Source organism: Malus sylvestris, chromosome 4 (genome assembly GCF_916048215.2).
Source record: "Malus sylvestris chromosome 4, drMalSylv7.2, whole genome shotgun sequence".
In the NCBI taxonomy this organism is placed as follows: domain Eukaryota; kingdom Viridiplantae; phylum Streptophyta; class Magnoliopsida; order Rosales; family Rosaceae; genus Malus; species Malus sylvestris.
This window is the reverse complement of record NC_062263.1, coordinates 24,705,064-24,720,546: the sequence shown is the minus strand read 5'-3', so window position 1 is coordinate 24,720,546 and position 15,483 is coordinate 24,705,064. Positions and strand designations below refer to the sequence as shown.

The following is a 15,483-nucleotide window of genomic DNA, read 5'->3' as shown; positions in this document are numbered from 1 at the left end:
TTGCAGAGTTTAGAGAGGCTGGATCAGGAGTGACATGATGAGTCGTTCCACTGTCAGTAATCCAGTAGCTTGGAGGATGTGATCCAGTCAGAGCATTAAAACCTATTGGAGGGGAACGTTGAGAAGCAAACTGGGAGAGAGAGCCACAGTAGAGAGCAGAGTGACCATATTGATTACAAAGCTGACAAGCAATGGATTGTCCAGGGTGGGATGGTCCAGGAGTGTGACTAGAATGTGCTCCAGAAAATGAGGAACGAGATGGAGCATGACCAAGAATACCTCCAGAGTTATTATGTTGGCGATTTGCACCAAAGTTGCGATTTTGAGGAAATCGATTATGATTGTGGTATTGATTGTGATTTTGATTCTGATATTTGGCCCTGAAGTTGCCTCAGAAAGAAGTGGAACCAGATGATCATTGTTGAGCAGCATAAACATGAAAGGTGCAGAACTTGAGGATGAAGAGACTCGAGTCTTGCGCTTTTTAAGAGAAATCTCCTTACTGAGTAGAAAACCATGGAGTTCATCACCATTAACAGACTCAGTTCTTGTTTCGATTGAGTCAACAAAAGATTCATACTCATCCGGTAAACCAGCAAGAATATAAGCCACAAGATCTGAATTGGAAATCGATTCACCGGCAGCAGCAAGTTTATCGGAGATGTCCTTAATAATGTTGAGATAATCAGTCAAGGAAGCATCACCTTTCTGAATAGTCTGGATTTTAGATCGGAGACTGTGAACATAAATGCACGAAGCTCCTACGAAAGACGTTCAAGAAACTGCCACAGAGAACGAGAATCTTCCATTCCAATAGTCAGAGGAAGAAGATCTTCAGCAAGAGTGGAGTTGATCCAGATTATCAAGATTTGATCACGTTCACACCACAATTCGTACACAGAATTAGGGATTTGAGATCCAGACGAATCATGAACAAACGGAGGAGGACAAGGATCATTGCCAGTAAGAAGCCCTAAAAGCTTGAATCCCTTCAGAACGGGAAGGAATAAGCTACGCCAGGTGATGTAATTGTGCCAATTAAGTTTCGTCGGAACCATTCTAGCAATGTTTTGAACAGTAATTGTTGCAATCGATGGAGGTACATTGGTAGAAATCTCACCAAGAGGAGTAGGACCAGAAGATGTAGCTGGAGGAGAAGAATCAGAAGAGGGCTGATTAGGCGTCATAGCTGTTGCAGAAAGATTACTCGAAAGAGAAGAAAAATCTGTTTGGGAGATCAGAAAAGTCAAGAACTTAGGTAAGATCTGTTTGGGAGATCAGAAAATTCAAGAAATTAAGAAAAGGAAGGAGGCGAAGGATCGACGTCGGTGGACTCCGGTGAAGATACCATGTTGAAGTTATGAATCTGTGCAGTTGATGAGAAAGAGAAAGAGAGAGAGAGAGAGAGAAAGAGAGAAAGAGAGAGAGAGAGAGAGAGAAATTAATTCAGATTGTAAGAAAAATGATTCTCATTCATTGTGATTGCAGATTACACAAGGATATATACATCAATAAAAATATCTTACTCAATGTTGAGTCAGCAATACATAACCGACTATATCAACCTTAGCTTAATAGCTAAGTTAAGTACTAATCTAGTGCCTTATGCTCATTACAATCTGGTGGTCCTTCACTATCCTTAATATCTTCAAGTTCTTCAGGTTCAACATCAAGTCAGCTGGTTGAGATCTCCTCTCTTTTGTTTCACCATTTTTGTCAGGTGTAAAATATTAGCTCCCCAAATGCAAAAGCTGAATTTATCCTTCTCAGGCAGCCCATTTAAACCTTGGTAGTCGCTTCATGCTAGCCCTGCCAGGCTCTCAATACTAAGGCCGATTTTTGTCCATGTCGTATCACTCTATGAGGTTGTCCTCCATAATTTCACTTCAGACCCAAAACCAGCAAATTTGAGGTCAAACTTTCTGTATATTGATGATACAATATTATATGGCCTGAAGTTCACACATGCCACTCATTTTATCATTGACACATAATATGACAATAACAGTTTGAAAATTCTTCTTCCAAACTAGACCTAGTCTATAGGCACATAAGTCCCTAAAGATGTATTTAATAGTTCCCAACAAAAACTGTTGCCAGTAATGTTGTTACAGGAACTCTCACATGTTTTAAGTATAATTGGTTCGCGATGTACTTTCTAACGTGACATTCTAAAAGCTGCTTGAGAGACGTTCTCCACCAGTAAAAAAAAATGTTTTATTCTTATTTTTTTATAGCAAGCTAATATTCTCCTGTTTATTCACATCGAACTGGATTAAATTAGAGACCTTAATATACTATTAGTAGTACGGACTAGGAGACTACAACAAAACAAAAGAACTCTGGCAGCCGTCGGTTCAATTTGTGTATATTTTAAGGGTTTAATCTATAGTTTTATATAGACCATTAGTAATTTAGTACTTTCTACTTGACCTGCTACTCCAGGATGCTAGGGGCAATGCCGAGTCACATAAATAATAATTAATATATAGCTCTACAAGTTGTACTAAATTGTTGGCCATCTTGGTAAGAACAAAGAACCATGGTTGCACCCCGTTAGCAGGCCCAAAATTCAAAGGGGCACCAAAAACCCAGCCTACCTTCTTCCCCAAACGGGCCAAACCCCAAGCCATTCCTTCTTCCCAAAACCCAACCTTCCTTCTACCCCGTACCCAGCTTTCCTTCATCCTCAAACCCTAACTTCAACGATTTCTTTATCTAATTAATTTAGAGAATTAATTAGAGAAAAAGGATGATCCTCAAACGCAGCCTTCCTTCTTCCCCCATGGCTGCAGTATCATTGTATAATTTCTGCGTTTGCCATTGCAATCTCTCTCTCTCATTGAAACTGGACCGCACGATTTGCAGACCTCTCATCACAGCCATTGAAGCCGGCGACTTCTGCGACGATGACCTCCATCACCTCCGTCGAGTTGAATTTCCTAGTCTTTCGTTACCTTCGGGAATCAGGTATGCTTCACTTTGCAAACCCTCAATCGACTTTTCGAATTTATTTCCCTAATTTTCTGTTCCTGTTTTTAATTGTATTGTCATTCTAGGGTTTCTGGGAATTTGGGTGTGCTGTACAGATTATAAGGACTAAATCAGGTAAAGTGGGAATTTTTATTATCCTATACAATTCAACATTCTGTTTGGCTCCTGAGAAAACAAAAAAAGTTAAGCAAAATCGAAAGCTCCAAAACAATGTAAAAAATTTCAACAAATCCAGTAGCTTCACTTACAACAAGGACCACAACATTTCTCGTAATTTTCTCGCATTTTCCTCCAGCTTCGAGTGATTCCAGCCCTCGTTAAATTTTTTCTTTAAACATATGTTTCCGTATTAAAAAAATGGGAAGCCCACTGTGTTTAATTTAACTTACTCCTGGATCGATGAACAATGGAACAAGACAGAAATCTTACAACTCATGATGTGGTTATGTTTGAACATTGACACCTTGCAAGTCTATCTAATTTTTTTTATCAATGATTGAGCTGTTCAAAATGACCTTTCGGGATTTTATTATTTCTCTAGTACCAGGCTGAAGACTGAGAATGTAAAGAAATGTTTTATCATGAAGACTGAGAATGTGAAGAAATGTTTTACTCGGATACTTCTTGTATCGTCAATTGATTTTATAATAAAACTTCAATTTTCATCATGATATCAAAGTAGGTTAGATATTCATGTTTAAACGCAACAGCAAACGTATTCCTGGTCATCCAGTTACGGGCCCGCCAGCATTTGTTTCTGAAATGGTTGATATGTGCACGTATATTCCGCTGAGAGTCAAAAGTTTTAAGGTGCAAAAAGTCGTGGATCATGGAATAGCTTTTGAAATTTGAGTGAGAATGGGAATCCGGCAATGGAGTTCCATGCAATATAATATTCTTCAATAGAGAACTTTGTCTTTGTAGTACGAGTCATCCATTGATTTTCATTGATCGTTTACTTGTAATTAATTCTCTAAAAAACTAGATTTGTCGGAGAAAATCTTTCATACACTAATTTAAATGTCATGAACGTAACACGTTCTTAATCATGTGCTACTCATACAGTATAGTAAATATAAAACACTCATCTCATGTAACAAATGTATGAAAGTTTTTCTACGGAAAAAAATTTAGGAAAACTAACGAAAAGTTCAAAAAAAATTTCCATTTTTTAAAGGTATAGTGAATAGTATCAGAAAAATGTATAAATATGAATTTTCGTTAAAAGTGAACAGTACCGGAAATGTTTATTAAAACTCTCAAAAAATTTATAATAACAGTGGGGACAAACTTTTCTTAAACAAACAATTGATATCGAACTATGGGCGAAGTATTTTTAGGGAATACAGTTTGCTTGTACTTACTTTGTCAAACTTTCCTGACTGTCATTAGCTTATCTTTTTCCCCTACGATTCCTCTTCAGAATCAATGGCTTTGTTTGAATTTTGATTCATTCAACTTCATGGGTCACATGTGCAGCTCGTATTTAGATGTCAAAAAATTCAAAACCATGACCATGACAGCTTTGATACATAAATATGCACATCTTCTCACCCCTTATAGGCTTTATCCCATATTCTTCATATATTCAAAATCCAAAAAAGTAATGCTATACTAGTGGATGGCTGTAGTGCTTACTGCATTAGGGAAGGTAGGGTTAATGATACTTAATTCTCTTTGGTTGAGGTTTTTTATGAAGACTACGTCGTTCACAAAATTTTAAAATGCTACGCTTTTGAATTGACCTAATCAAACAGAGATAAAAGATATAACTTCATAAATTTACTCAATAGTCATTATCAACATACTGTGCGAATAACTAACATTAATATAAAAATATTTAGTAAATGTTATGTGCATACGTGAGAACAACTGATGTCGTAGTTGTATATGGACTCATTCCCCCCTAAAAGACAAATGAAAAAGACAATGCAATTTGAATATAGCTTTTCATCTTAAAACATTATGCCATCTCATAATTAAATACATTAAACAAAGTTCTAATTTCTAGTTTTACATTTTACATATTACCTTACTAAATTAAGAGATTGAGTACCAAGCCACCAAATTGGTCACCGCCAAAAATTTACACTTGAATTTCGATGAATATAGAATTGACAAATGAACCCTACTACAAACCCAAACACGGCAAACCTTTCGATCCTAATCTATGATTGTACAAAATCACACCATGAAATGGGGAAAAACAAAATGAAAACACAAGCTAGGCTACAAGCCAACACAATTCCTTGAAGTGGTGATTCCACCATCCACAACCAAGTTATGACCACTAACATACTTGGATTCATCACTAGCAAGATAAAGAGCAGCCTCAGCTATGTCTTTTGCCCTCAAAGTTTGACCTTTTAAATTTGCAAGCCCTCTCACAAACTCTTCCATTTTCTCCACTTCTTGCTCACAAGGCATCACTAAATCCATGCATTCCTCTTCGTCTTCTTCATCACCACCACTCATCCTCCAAGCGTTGACCAGCATTGACGTGGCAACCCCAAACGGAGAAATGCAATTCACCCTAATTCCGTACCTTCCCAATTCACAAGCTGCGTTCTTTGTGAGCCCTACAATGGCATGCTTTGAAGCTGTGTAACCATGTGGCCCCAGCCCGCCTGTGACTCCGGCTACACTTGCGGTTGAAATTATGCACCCGCCGATTCCTCTAGCAACCATCACTCTTGCAGCATGCTTCATCCCCAATGCAGCTCCTCTAACATTCACCCGCATTACGCTATCAAATTCATCGACATCGAAGTTCATGATGCTCTTGTGTTTCGACTGGTTTCCGAGGACCCCGGCATTGTTGAACATAATGTCCAGTTGCCCGTAACGGGTGATTGTTGATTCAATTAGGTTTTCCATGTCTTCTTCCAAGCTAACATCACAGTGAACATATGTAACTGAAGGGCTCAGGGAATTTGCTAGGGCTGTGCCAACTGCATCCTCCACGTCAGCAATGACCACTTTGGCGCCATGCCTTGCAAAAAGTTTCACTGTTGCTTCTCCAATGCCTCTAGCACCACCTGTCACTATAGCAACTTTTCCATCCAACCTGAGAAATTGAAATTAATATCGCTTAGTTCTCTATTTTATTTATATAAAAAGTAAATTAACAATGAATAAAATTGTTTTCTTTTCAATTTGGCACTCTTCCCATGCAAAATATTGGATTAAAATGTTCTGAAAGTATGTGCATTTTGGGCATCTTTTAGTAACAATTGAGAAAATGAATCGAGGAAAAAGTGCCTTTTAGGGAGAGGAGTAGTAGTAATGTTGTCCCTTCCCAATCCATGAATTCCATGAAGGGCTTTTTCTGGCATAACTTGGGCAGGCATGGTTGGCAACTAACTCTATAAACACAGGGAGAGAGAGAGAGAGAGAGAGAGATGCTTAACAAGAGAGGGCTGTTTGTGAAGAAAGAAACAAACATATGCATGTGGTGTTGAGAGAAGAAAGAATGGGTTTTATAGGCAGTAGAGACATACATATGCATGAGGGTGAGTGGGTTCCAAGAGAGGTCTGTTTGTGTTATTTCAAGGTAACTTCCTTAGAAATATGCACCTTACTTTTGTACCTCTATTCCTTGCCCGTGGTAGCAGATCTGTATGAATTAAGAAACATTTATCTCAACAAATAAATATTACAACTAGCTAATTATTACTAGTTAAGCTGCCAATTATAATGGCAAAGCATATACTATAGTGATGAAATAATCTTTTGTGTCTTTTCTTGTACATAGCCAAATTTTTTAGGTCGAATTAGTGATATTTTTCTTCCTAATGTTGGAAGAGATCTCAAGTTCGAATCTTCATCCCAATTCAGATTTGTTTAATTTGACTGCATACAAAGGTCATAAAAAGGGCTAAGGAATGAAGTCACATTACAGGATGTGAGAGGCGCCATAAATCTCACAAGTCCAATATTCTAGACTCAATTTAGATATTGTTATGAGAAGTTAATGATTTTTTCTTCTTATACATTGTTAATTTTGTGATGCAAAACAAACCAGCTATCGTTTGTTCAAAATGTCAAACTGCTAATAGTGTTCGTTAGGTGAATCTGCAGCTGCATGTCTGCTATTTTAAATATAAAATTTCAAACTCCATTCTGAATGAAAAATTCTGGTCCCGGTTACATATAATTGTGTTATATTTTTCTGCCTTGTGGAATTGAAAGCAAGTAAGTGCCTGCTGAAAGAAGAAAACATCGCATTGAAGAAGAACCAGAGCAGGTGAAGAACTGGGGAATTTGTTTATAGCTTCAGCTGGCAGATGAGATACAACGAGGCCCCAGCTGTGCTGGCGTGTGATTAATTAGTAGTTACGACTGATAAGATGCCTACTAAATGGGAGAAAATGAAGATTAAAGCCTAATAAATTAAACTTAAACGCAGAACTGTATAAGATATCCTGATTTAAGTAACAAGATTTAGATTCTAGTTTAGCCAATATTAATGGTTTTGTGTACGCAAAAGGACAGTAAATTATGTTAAATTAAAACCGAGAAGATTTCATGATTTAAGTAATAAGATTTAGATTCTACCGGTACCAGAGTCGACCACTCAACAATTTTTTCAGGCTATTTTTGACCCTCTGATTCTCTGGACCCTTAGGTTGGAAATGGTCTAATTGGTATTTTTATGAAAAAGCCATGCCATACAGACTGTACTCTAGGCTTTTTAACTTTTAGTCCTTGGAATATTTGAAAATATAATGACGTACGTGTAATGTAGCTACCAAAATTTGCGAGTTTTAACAAGAGAAGAGAACCAATAAGCTCCTATTTCGGTTTGGGTGCCTAATCTGATCCATTTTTTTACGTCCAAGTGCTTTCCTCGCTTCCATTAGAAAATGGGGTATTTAATCCAACAACCCCAAATACTATATTATTTGAAAAGTGGTGGCCACGATGACATTTTGTAACCACGGAAGAGGCCTCAAGTTTATGACCAAAGACTGCAGCTAGCTTTTTTCAAGGTAGAAGTCATCAATTTTGACCAGAAAGAAAGAAAAAAACAAAAGTGATCAACTAAATTAGTATTTAATTAATTTGGATAAATTAACCTTAATTATGTCCGTATACGTATATTGCATATCATTGTTTACGTAAACTTAAATATATAGATCCGGGTCCAATTGCAGGTCTGACTGATGGCTTCTATGCTACCTAGTCAGTAAGTAGTCACCATACCATATCGAGATGCATGAGATTTTGGATCAATTCAAGACGACTTGAAGTCAAACGTTAGAAATTGAAAAAATGAAAAATACTTCCGTTGAAATTGGTTTGAATTCGCATGTTTGACTTGAATTTAAGAAGGTGATTATTGATTGATTACGTAATTCAGTAATTGTCAATACTGTAACGTAGAAGTATATCAAAACAGTAATAAGTCTATCTTTTGCAATATAAATTTTAAGGACTTTAAAAATTTTAGAACCAAAACAACACTTACAAAGGAAATACTTTGAGTGGTAATCTTAAGTTTAAACAAAAGAGGTTTTCTTACCGTCCAAAGAAGTTATTGAATTCTATTTAAATTTTCAGAGAGTTGAGAGGCACATTTACCAAAAACATACGAATTATGTGTTCTTGTTTGTGTTTTCTCTTCACGAGGAATTTTTCAATGTAATCAGTACACGGAGTGGTACACGGGATGATACACTATGTGTCACTATACAAATTGTGGGATATGTGTGCTAAAAATTTAATAATTAAAAAATAAATTTTTTAAAACACGTGATGTACCACTTGTGTTCCCATCACAATTAAAATTTTCTCTCTCTTCACAATCCATTAATTAACAAGATCCATAAAAAATTTGAAATAACAAATATAAACAAAAAGTTTCACGTGTTTCATGCAATGAGCGTATGAAATTATTTTCTTCTATATTCTATGAAGTTACATATTATATAGGAATGTGTTATTCGCACACCTCTTTTTACTTCTCTCATACCTTTATTAATTTATATCTTTTGATCTTCTTCAATTTATCCAATCCGATAGCCAAAAATTAAAAAAGTATGAGAGAAGTAAAAAGGAATGTGTGGATATTACACCCCATTATATATTTCTCCTGAGATTAAAGTTTGTGGCGGAGATTAAAGATTTGACCTCCTTACATTTCTCCTGATACATATTATACTGAAAACTCCCATGATGGTTTTGCAGCCAAAGCAAGGGATTAAACAAACCATATTCGCAAATGAATAGTTATTCCTAATTATGATTACGTTGTGGGTCGTCATTTACTTATGGAACTTCTGTAGCAAATAAATAGAGCAAGATAAGATGCTGCGGGTAGCCTCTCTTATTTGCGTTCTTTTCAAAGTCCAGTTGATTCAAACACTGTATTTTTATATACAAAACCAAAGTCGGTGATCTCTTATTTGCGTTCTCTTTAAGGTCAGGCCAGCCCTAGTATTACAATTTTTATATACAAGACCACACCCGATGATTTTTTATTTGCGCTCTCTTGAGGGTCGGCCCTGACTCTGTATTTTTTATATACAAGACTAACGTCGATGATCGTTCTTATTGCTATTTCTTTTTCTAATTAATGCATCAAATCTTGAAGGAGTATGCATTATGTACAATGTACATGATTAGTTGGGTACTTTGAGCAATACTTTACGAGTAATTGCTCCTAATGATATACTTTTCAACTAATAGACCACCACTCATGATTTGTACATGTTCCCATAAAACCAAAAGGAAAAAAGAGCAAGGGGACCATTGACTCCATTTGAAATGTTATGTGTTTTTTTTTTAATTCCACGTTATTATTAATTATATTAACCAACTATAGAATTCTTTTATTTGTTTACTCTTAGGCATGATGATTTGTATATTAGTATGGGTAGTGTTATACATACACCCATTTTACTGTTCACATACCCCTCTCTATTTCTGACATTCAGATCAAATGAATTGAAGAAAATCAATTGTCAAATATTAACAAGAGTATGTGGGAGATAAAAATGAGTGTGAAAATAGCACTATCCTATTAAAACAACATAACATTAATGTTCCTTTTTGTATGTCTTTTACTACAATTCTATGTGCACGAGAGAGGAGCCAAAACCTCTGCACAAGCTTTTATTTGGATGGGCAAATCAACCTATTAAGTTATTAATGTGCAATCATCAAAACCCACTTAGTTTGGTTTCACTATAGTATGCTGGTGAAATTGGTAATAGTGATGTTTGTGCTATGGTTAAATCAAACTAAATGAGTCTTAATAATTACGCATTAGCAACCTAATGAGTTAATTTTATCTCTCTCCGATTATCTTGGAGATTTCAAGCCCAAATAAGATTAACTGGCTGAGTCTACTTAATGCCCAAATAAAAATGGACTGGACTATGAATTGCTCGAAGAGTTTGGGTACAGGCCACCACACAACTTTGGGCCAAACTTTGTACGGCCTTTCTAAGAGGCAAGAACGGTATATCTTCTGGCTGTTAGAAGATATACCGCAAAACAGCCGGTTGAGATTAGCTCAAGTGATTATTGAGGGGGATTAATAACTTAAGGGATTAATATAAGTTCAGATTTTGATTCTCTTTATGTAATCACATAACATATACTGCAAAATTTTCAGAGAAAAAGAATATATCCACCAGATCAAATAATGAAGACTACGGGGAGTTTCCAGCTCAAAAGATTCGAACGCATAGCTGCGAACTAGGAGAAATTCTAAGGTCCGCAAAACGGACCAGATCATTCCTATGGACACAGGCACAAAAACCTTCTCATATCCCACTCTCCTTGCTTTGCCATGCTAACCCCGGTACCCTGAAAATGGGCGCCGTACCCAAGAACCTCTCACGAACGAGGGTGTCGAGGGTACACTCTCTCATTGCACACGACCAACAAAAAAGGGGAAGGGCATTTCCTCTTAGGGGTACCATGATCGGAGTAGCGAATCCAAAGCTATAGGATTCGGGTATTCATCTTTTTTGGAAACGGAATGGCTAAAGACACCATCATTTGTTGGGCAAGTCAAATAGTTTACACTAAAACTTGTGGTTGCTATGTTATTTTCCCATAAATGAATAAGAAGAATCATGTGTATTTTACCATAATGAGACATAACTAAGGTAACAAATAAGCTAGGGTTTGGTGGGTCAAGATTCAAGTACCCCATAACAGCAACCACTAATTTAACAAGTAGTATTTATGAGGAAATTGTTAACTACATTGTAGTGTTTGGGAATTGAAAGGAAAATCAAGAACAATGGATGAAGAGAAGGATGAACACAGAAATATTAGAGAGAGAAATAGGATTTGTATTCACTTACTTAAAATGAAGATTACACATACTGTTTTTATAGAAATCCTAACTACTTTAACCAAATACTAACTACCTAACTATATTACTAACTGTATTACATTTTTACCCTTAATACTCCCCCTCAATCTCAACTGGGGAAACTCAGTTTGAGATTGGAAGCATTGAGACATGTTAGCACTGAAACTGTAGCTTTAGGAAAACCGCCATTGGATTGATACCCAAACATCTGTCCACATGTAGCACTTTGACTAGAGTCAACACTTTGGATTAGGCTGCTTGAATCAGAGCTCTCCTCCACACTCCGCTCAGTGAAGTCTAAAGCTGATGATGCTTTAGAGTTTCAGGAAAATGAGATTATGCATGCCCAGGACAAGTTGCGGTCAACACGTGCAAAGTTGGCTGTTACAATCCCAGCCCAATTGTATCCGGGCAGAAACGAGATCAAGTTCATCGTCCTGATCATAACATAACACACACAAGTGTACTCCATAACCTCTTTGTAGCTGTTGACCAAAAACCTCTGTCTGTCTGTCCAAATTTCTTCCACTGCCTTACAAATAAAGACACCCTGTATGCCCTGCCTCTATCAGGAGTTTTACACAAGAACAACCTTCTATAAAGTAGTTGTAGCACACCCTCATGCCGGTATAACAACTTCTTACGGGATTACCCTTCGTGGGATTCATCGTCAACAATCTCATTCAACTTGGCTTCGGCCTTTAATATTTACAAAAACAGAAAATTAACAAACTATAGTGTGGCATCGGCCTTAACTATAGCACCACGAGATCGCCCTTTGTGGATTTTATCAAAAACAACTTCTTTGAACAATGGCATCGGCCTTCACAATTTCAACAACTGAAAATCAACATTTATGTAGGATTACCCTTCGTGGGATTTACCTACTCAAAACACGGGATTACCCTTCGTGGGATTTACCGTTAACAACTTCTTATACCCTTCGTGTAACCGGACTTACTATAGATTCATGCTAACAACTGAGTTGGTTAGACTCTGAAATTATAGGCTAAGATAAGGGAAACATACTGCACAAACTCCTCAATAAGCACCTTCAGATGAAAATTTTGAGCTGGGCATTTCGACAGACACATGAATTGCGCATAGGTCTAATCATTCTTTCATAGCAGAGAACAGAGTACAATCAAAGAATCCAATCACACAGTTCTTCAAGCAATTAAAATCCAACTTTCAATTCTTACAGACTTATCAGACAGCTTGATGAACAATTTCAACTTCAAGATTAACAATATTCAACACTGGAATCTTCAGAACATCAATCCATTGGCATCGGCCTTATCATTCAATTAACAAGAACTCATATTTCATCATCTTTCAACATATGAATTTTGACTGCGATACTCCATCAAACACATAGAGTGCAAGATATGAACGAACCCGACAATTCTTCGAACCTGACAATTCTGCGAACCTTGAATCTGTACCCGAACTAGAAAAGATATGAACTAGAAAAGAATCTTGAACTAAGACACTCTTGGCCATCGGCCTTCTTCAGTGTGCAATACCAGCAAACAATCAAACAATACCCAACAATGGATCAAAGAATCAATCTTTCAGCAATAGCAATCGGCCTTCAAATCCTACTAAACAATCTTTCTCTTAGAAGAAATGGCAATTGGCCTTCATATTCTTCTAAATCAGTAAATGACAATCGGCCTTAATACACGAATTAACACATAATTCTTCATTGAGACAATTACACAAACAGATGGAGTGCATAAAGAAAGACAACCTAAAACTGCAGTTCTTGAGCGAAAAAGCCAGAAAACACACCAGAGATCAGCAACCATTCACTATAGCATAGTGGAAATAGCACCTCCGAGAAGAACCTCCGGGAACAAGCAATTTCTTGAGAGAGAGCAGGATTTGCTGTTCCAGAAAACAGTTTGAGCCGGGAACAATCTCTGTTCACCGATTTCTCCAAGTGTGCCGATTCCAAGAACTTAGGTAGTGTTCGTTCGTTAACAATCGAAATGATTGGCTTCCCATTTCCGTATTTAATTGGTTCCGGCATGTCACATTTGACGCTATTAGGAGCGTAGATCGAGAGGTAGAGTCATTGGGAAGCATAGTTCTATGGCTGACGGAGCAGCGAGAGAAGAGAGACGAAAACGACGAGGACATTGAAGTGGCGATCCTCCACCCAATCGCTGCAGGTAACCGAACCCAACGCCAAGAAAGAAAAGCTCTCGATGGTGAAATCTCCAAACCAGAACAATCAACCCAACAATCGCATAAAAGTAACCCAAGCTCACGGAAGCACCTAAAATCTAATAGAAATTTAGAAAGAAACTAAGCTATAAACAGATGAAAAATAATGAGAAATTGAACCACCAGAATCAATGGCGTGAGTGGCTCTGATACCATGTTAACTACATTGTAGTGTTTGGGAATTGAAAGGAAAATCAAGAACAATGGATGAAGAGAAGGATGAACACAGAGATATTAGAGAGAGAAATAGGATTTGTATTCACTTACTTAAAATGAAGATTACACATACTGTGTTTAAAGAAATCCTAACTACTTTAACCAAATACTAACTACCTAACTATATTACTAACTGTATTACATTTTTACCCTTAATAGAAATAACCCAAAAGGATTGACAAGGTTTGCTGTGTAAGAAAATGGTGGACTCTCCAGTCTCCCCCTTCATAAAATGCAGTTACTTTTCGCATTGGCATTAACAAAGAAGGTGGACATACCATGCAGTCGTTGGAGAAGAAGTTGTTGGCAACTGGAAAACCAATTCAATTGCGGCTACACAACACACCATATATATTATATACACAGTTGGAAGCATATGCGTTCCACTACTAAGGTGTCAAAGCTTTTAAGCAAAGCTTACTTGATTGTTTGAAGCTATAGCTACTCTCGCCTACTATACTAAGTTGTTAATTATGCAAGATTTAAGTATATTGCATCATCAAAATATGAATGTATGTATGATTTTTACAGTGAAATGAGCATCTTCATTGATGCATAAACGAGAAGTTATCACCGTTTTTAGCCATCTTTGTCATTGTTCGTGCTTCAATAAGGAAGATCAAATAAGGTGTACATATAATATTTGGTTGGAGGTGTTAAATTTTGGTTAGATTTACACTTTTATTACATTTTGAAGAGGTAAATCCCATAGCTAGTGACGGAGCTAGACTTTGTATTTTGGTGGAGCTAGACTTTGGTGGAGCTAAACTTTGTATCTTGTGGCCGAGAGTGGAGGTATAGCCACTTCAAGACTATACTAGTTTTTGTTGACCTCTCAGTTTTGAGCGTTAACATATATAATTTAAAGAAATAAATGTTCACTATATGCAAAAAATTTATTATTCTTTGGTACATGACTTTAATAGAGTAATGAATGATTCATTATACAATCAAAGATTCAATGGACAAGAATTTAACAATCGAAATGACGTGTACTAGAACAATAAATAATTCGTTATGCAATGAAAGATTCAATAAATAAGAATTCAACTACATAACATACAATACAAATACATACTAAAAAATTGCGTACATTGCATATACTTGAAGCTAAACATAAAGAGAGTTACACGAGCAAGTCCCAAGAAGAAGACCAAAAGGGCAAAACAGAACCATAGAAAGCAAAAGGTAACAACTACTGGTATCTGGTACAACTACGTTCCATGGAAAAATGGTAAAAGGAGTTACCAGAAAGCAAGGACACCTTGAAAAAGACACCCCCTTTACTCCCACTAAAGTCACTTGCGCACCACCAACCCTTTCTCTTCTTTTCACCCTCTGTACGAAGTCATAAATAAAAAAGGCTCCAACGAAGCTTCCATATTCCCGTTCAGATTTCACACTGGTAAAAAAGGAACTCAAAAATTTAGGTGCATCCAAAAGTAATGGAATCCGGGAGTCACATCAATGACAGCCATTTTATCACATCATGCATTTAGATTTTCTGGTTACTCTGATTCCATTGTGATTTGGCATTAATGTCCTGACTTTCCTGGGCTCCAGTAACCAGTGGATATCTATCTATCATTCATACCTTTAACTTCAAAGTCTCGTTAAAAAGCGGTTTAGAAGGAAGAGAAAACGCTTATGATAATTTTTTATAGAAAAATTATAATCAATCGTGAATTGTTTTTGAGGAAACTCAACTA

The 15,483-nt window shown here is 36.7% G+C and overlaps 1 protein-coding gene across 1 annotated transcript; it reads right to left on the bottom strand.

Moving 5' to 3' along the window:
* Positions 1-5,062: 5,062 nt before the first annotated feature.
* LOC126617824 (short-chain dehydrogenase reductase 2a-like) lies at positions 5,063-6,489 on the bottom strand. The gene is made up of 2 exons (XM_050285879.1): positions 6,256-6,489; positions 5,063-6,061 (listed from the first exon to the last, which is right to left on the bottom strand). The coding sequence occupies exons 1-2, from the start codon at positions 6,342-6,344 to the stop codon at positions 5,224-5,226; spliced, it is 927 nt and encodes a 308-aa protein (XP_050141836.1). The 5' UTR covers positions 6,345-6,489; the 3' UTR covers positions 5,063-5,223.
* Between the last annotated feature and the right edge of the window lie 8,994 nt (positions 6,490-15,483).

What these genes read in the sequence shown, in the direction of transcription:
- LOC126617824 (XM_050285879.1), bottom strand. Translation starts at nt 6,344, where the DNA reads ATGCCTGCCCAAGTTATGCCAGAAAAAGCCCTTCATGGAATTCATGGA. An exon ending in ACTACTCCTCTCCCTAAAAG is followed by an intron (nt 6,062 to 6,255) that starts GCACTTTTTCCT and finishes TCAATTTCTCAG; the next exon opens with GTTGGATGGAAAAGTTGCTA.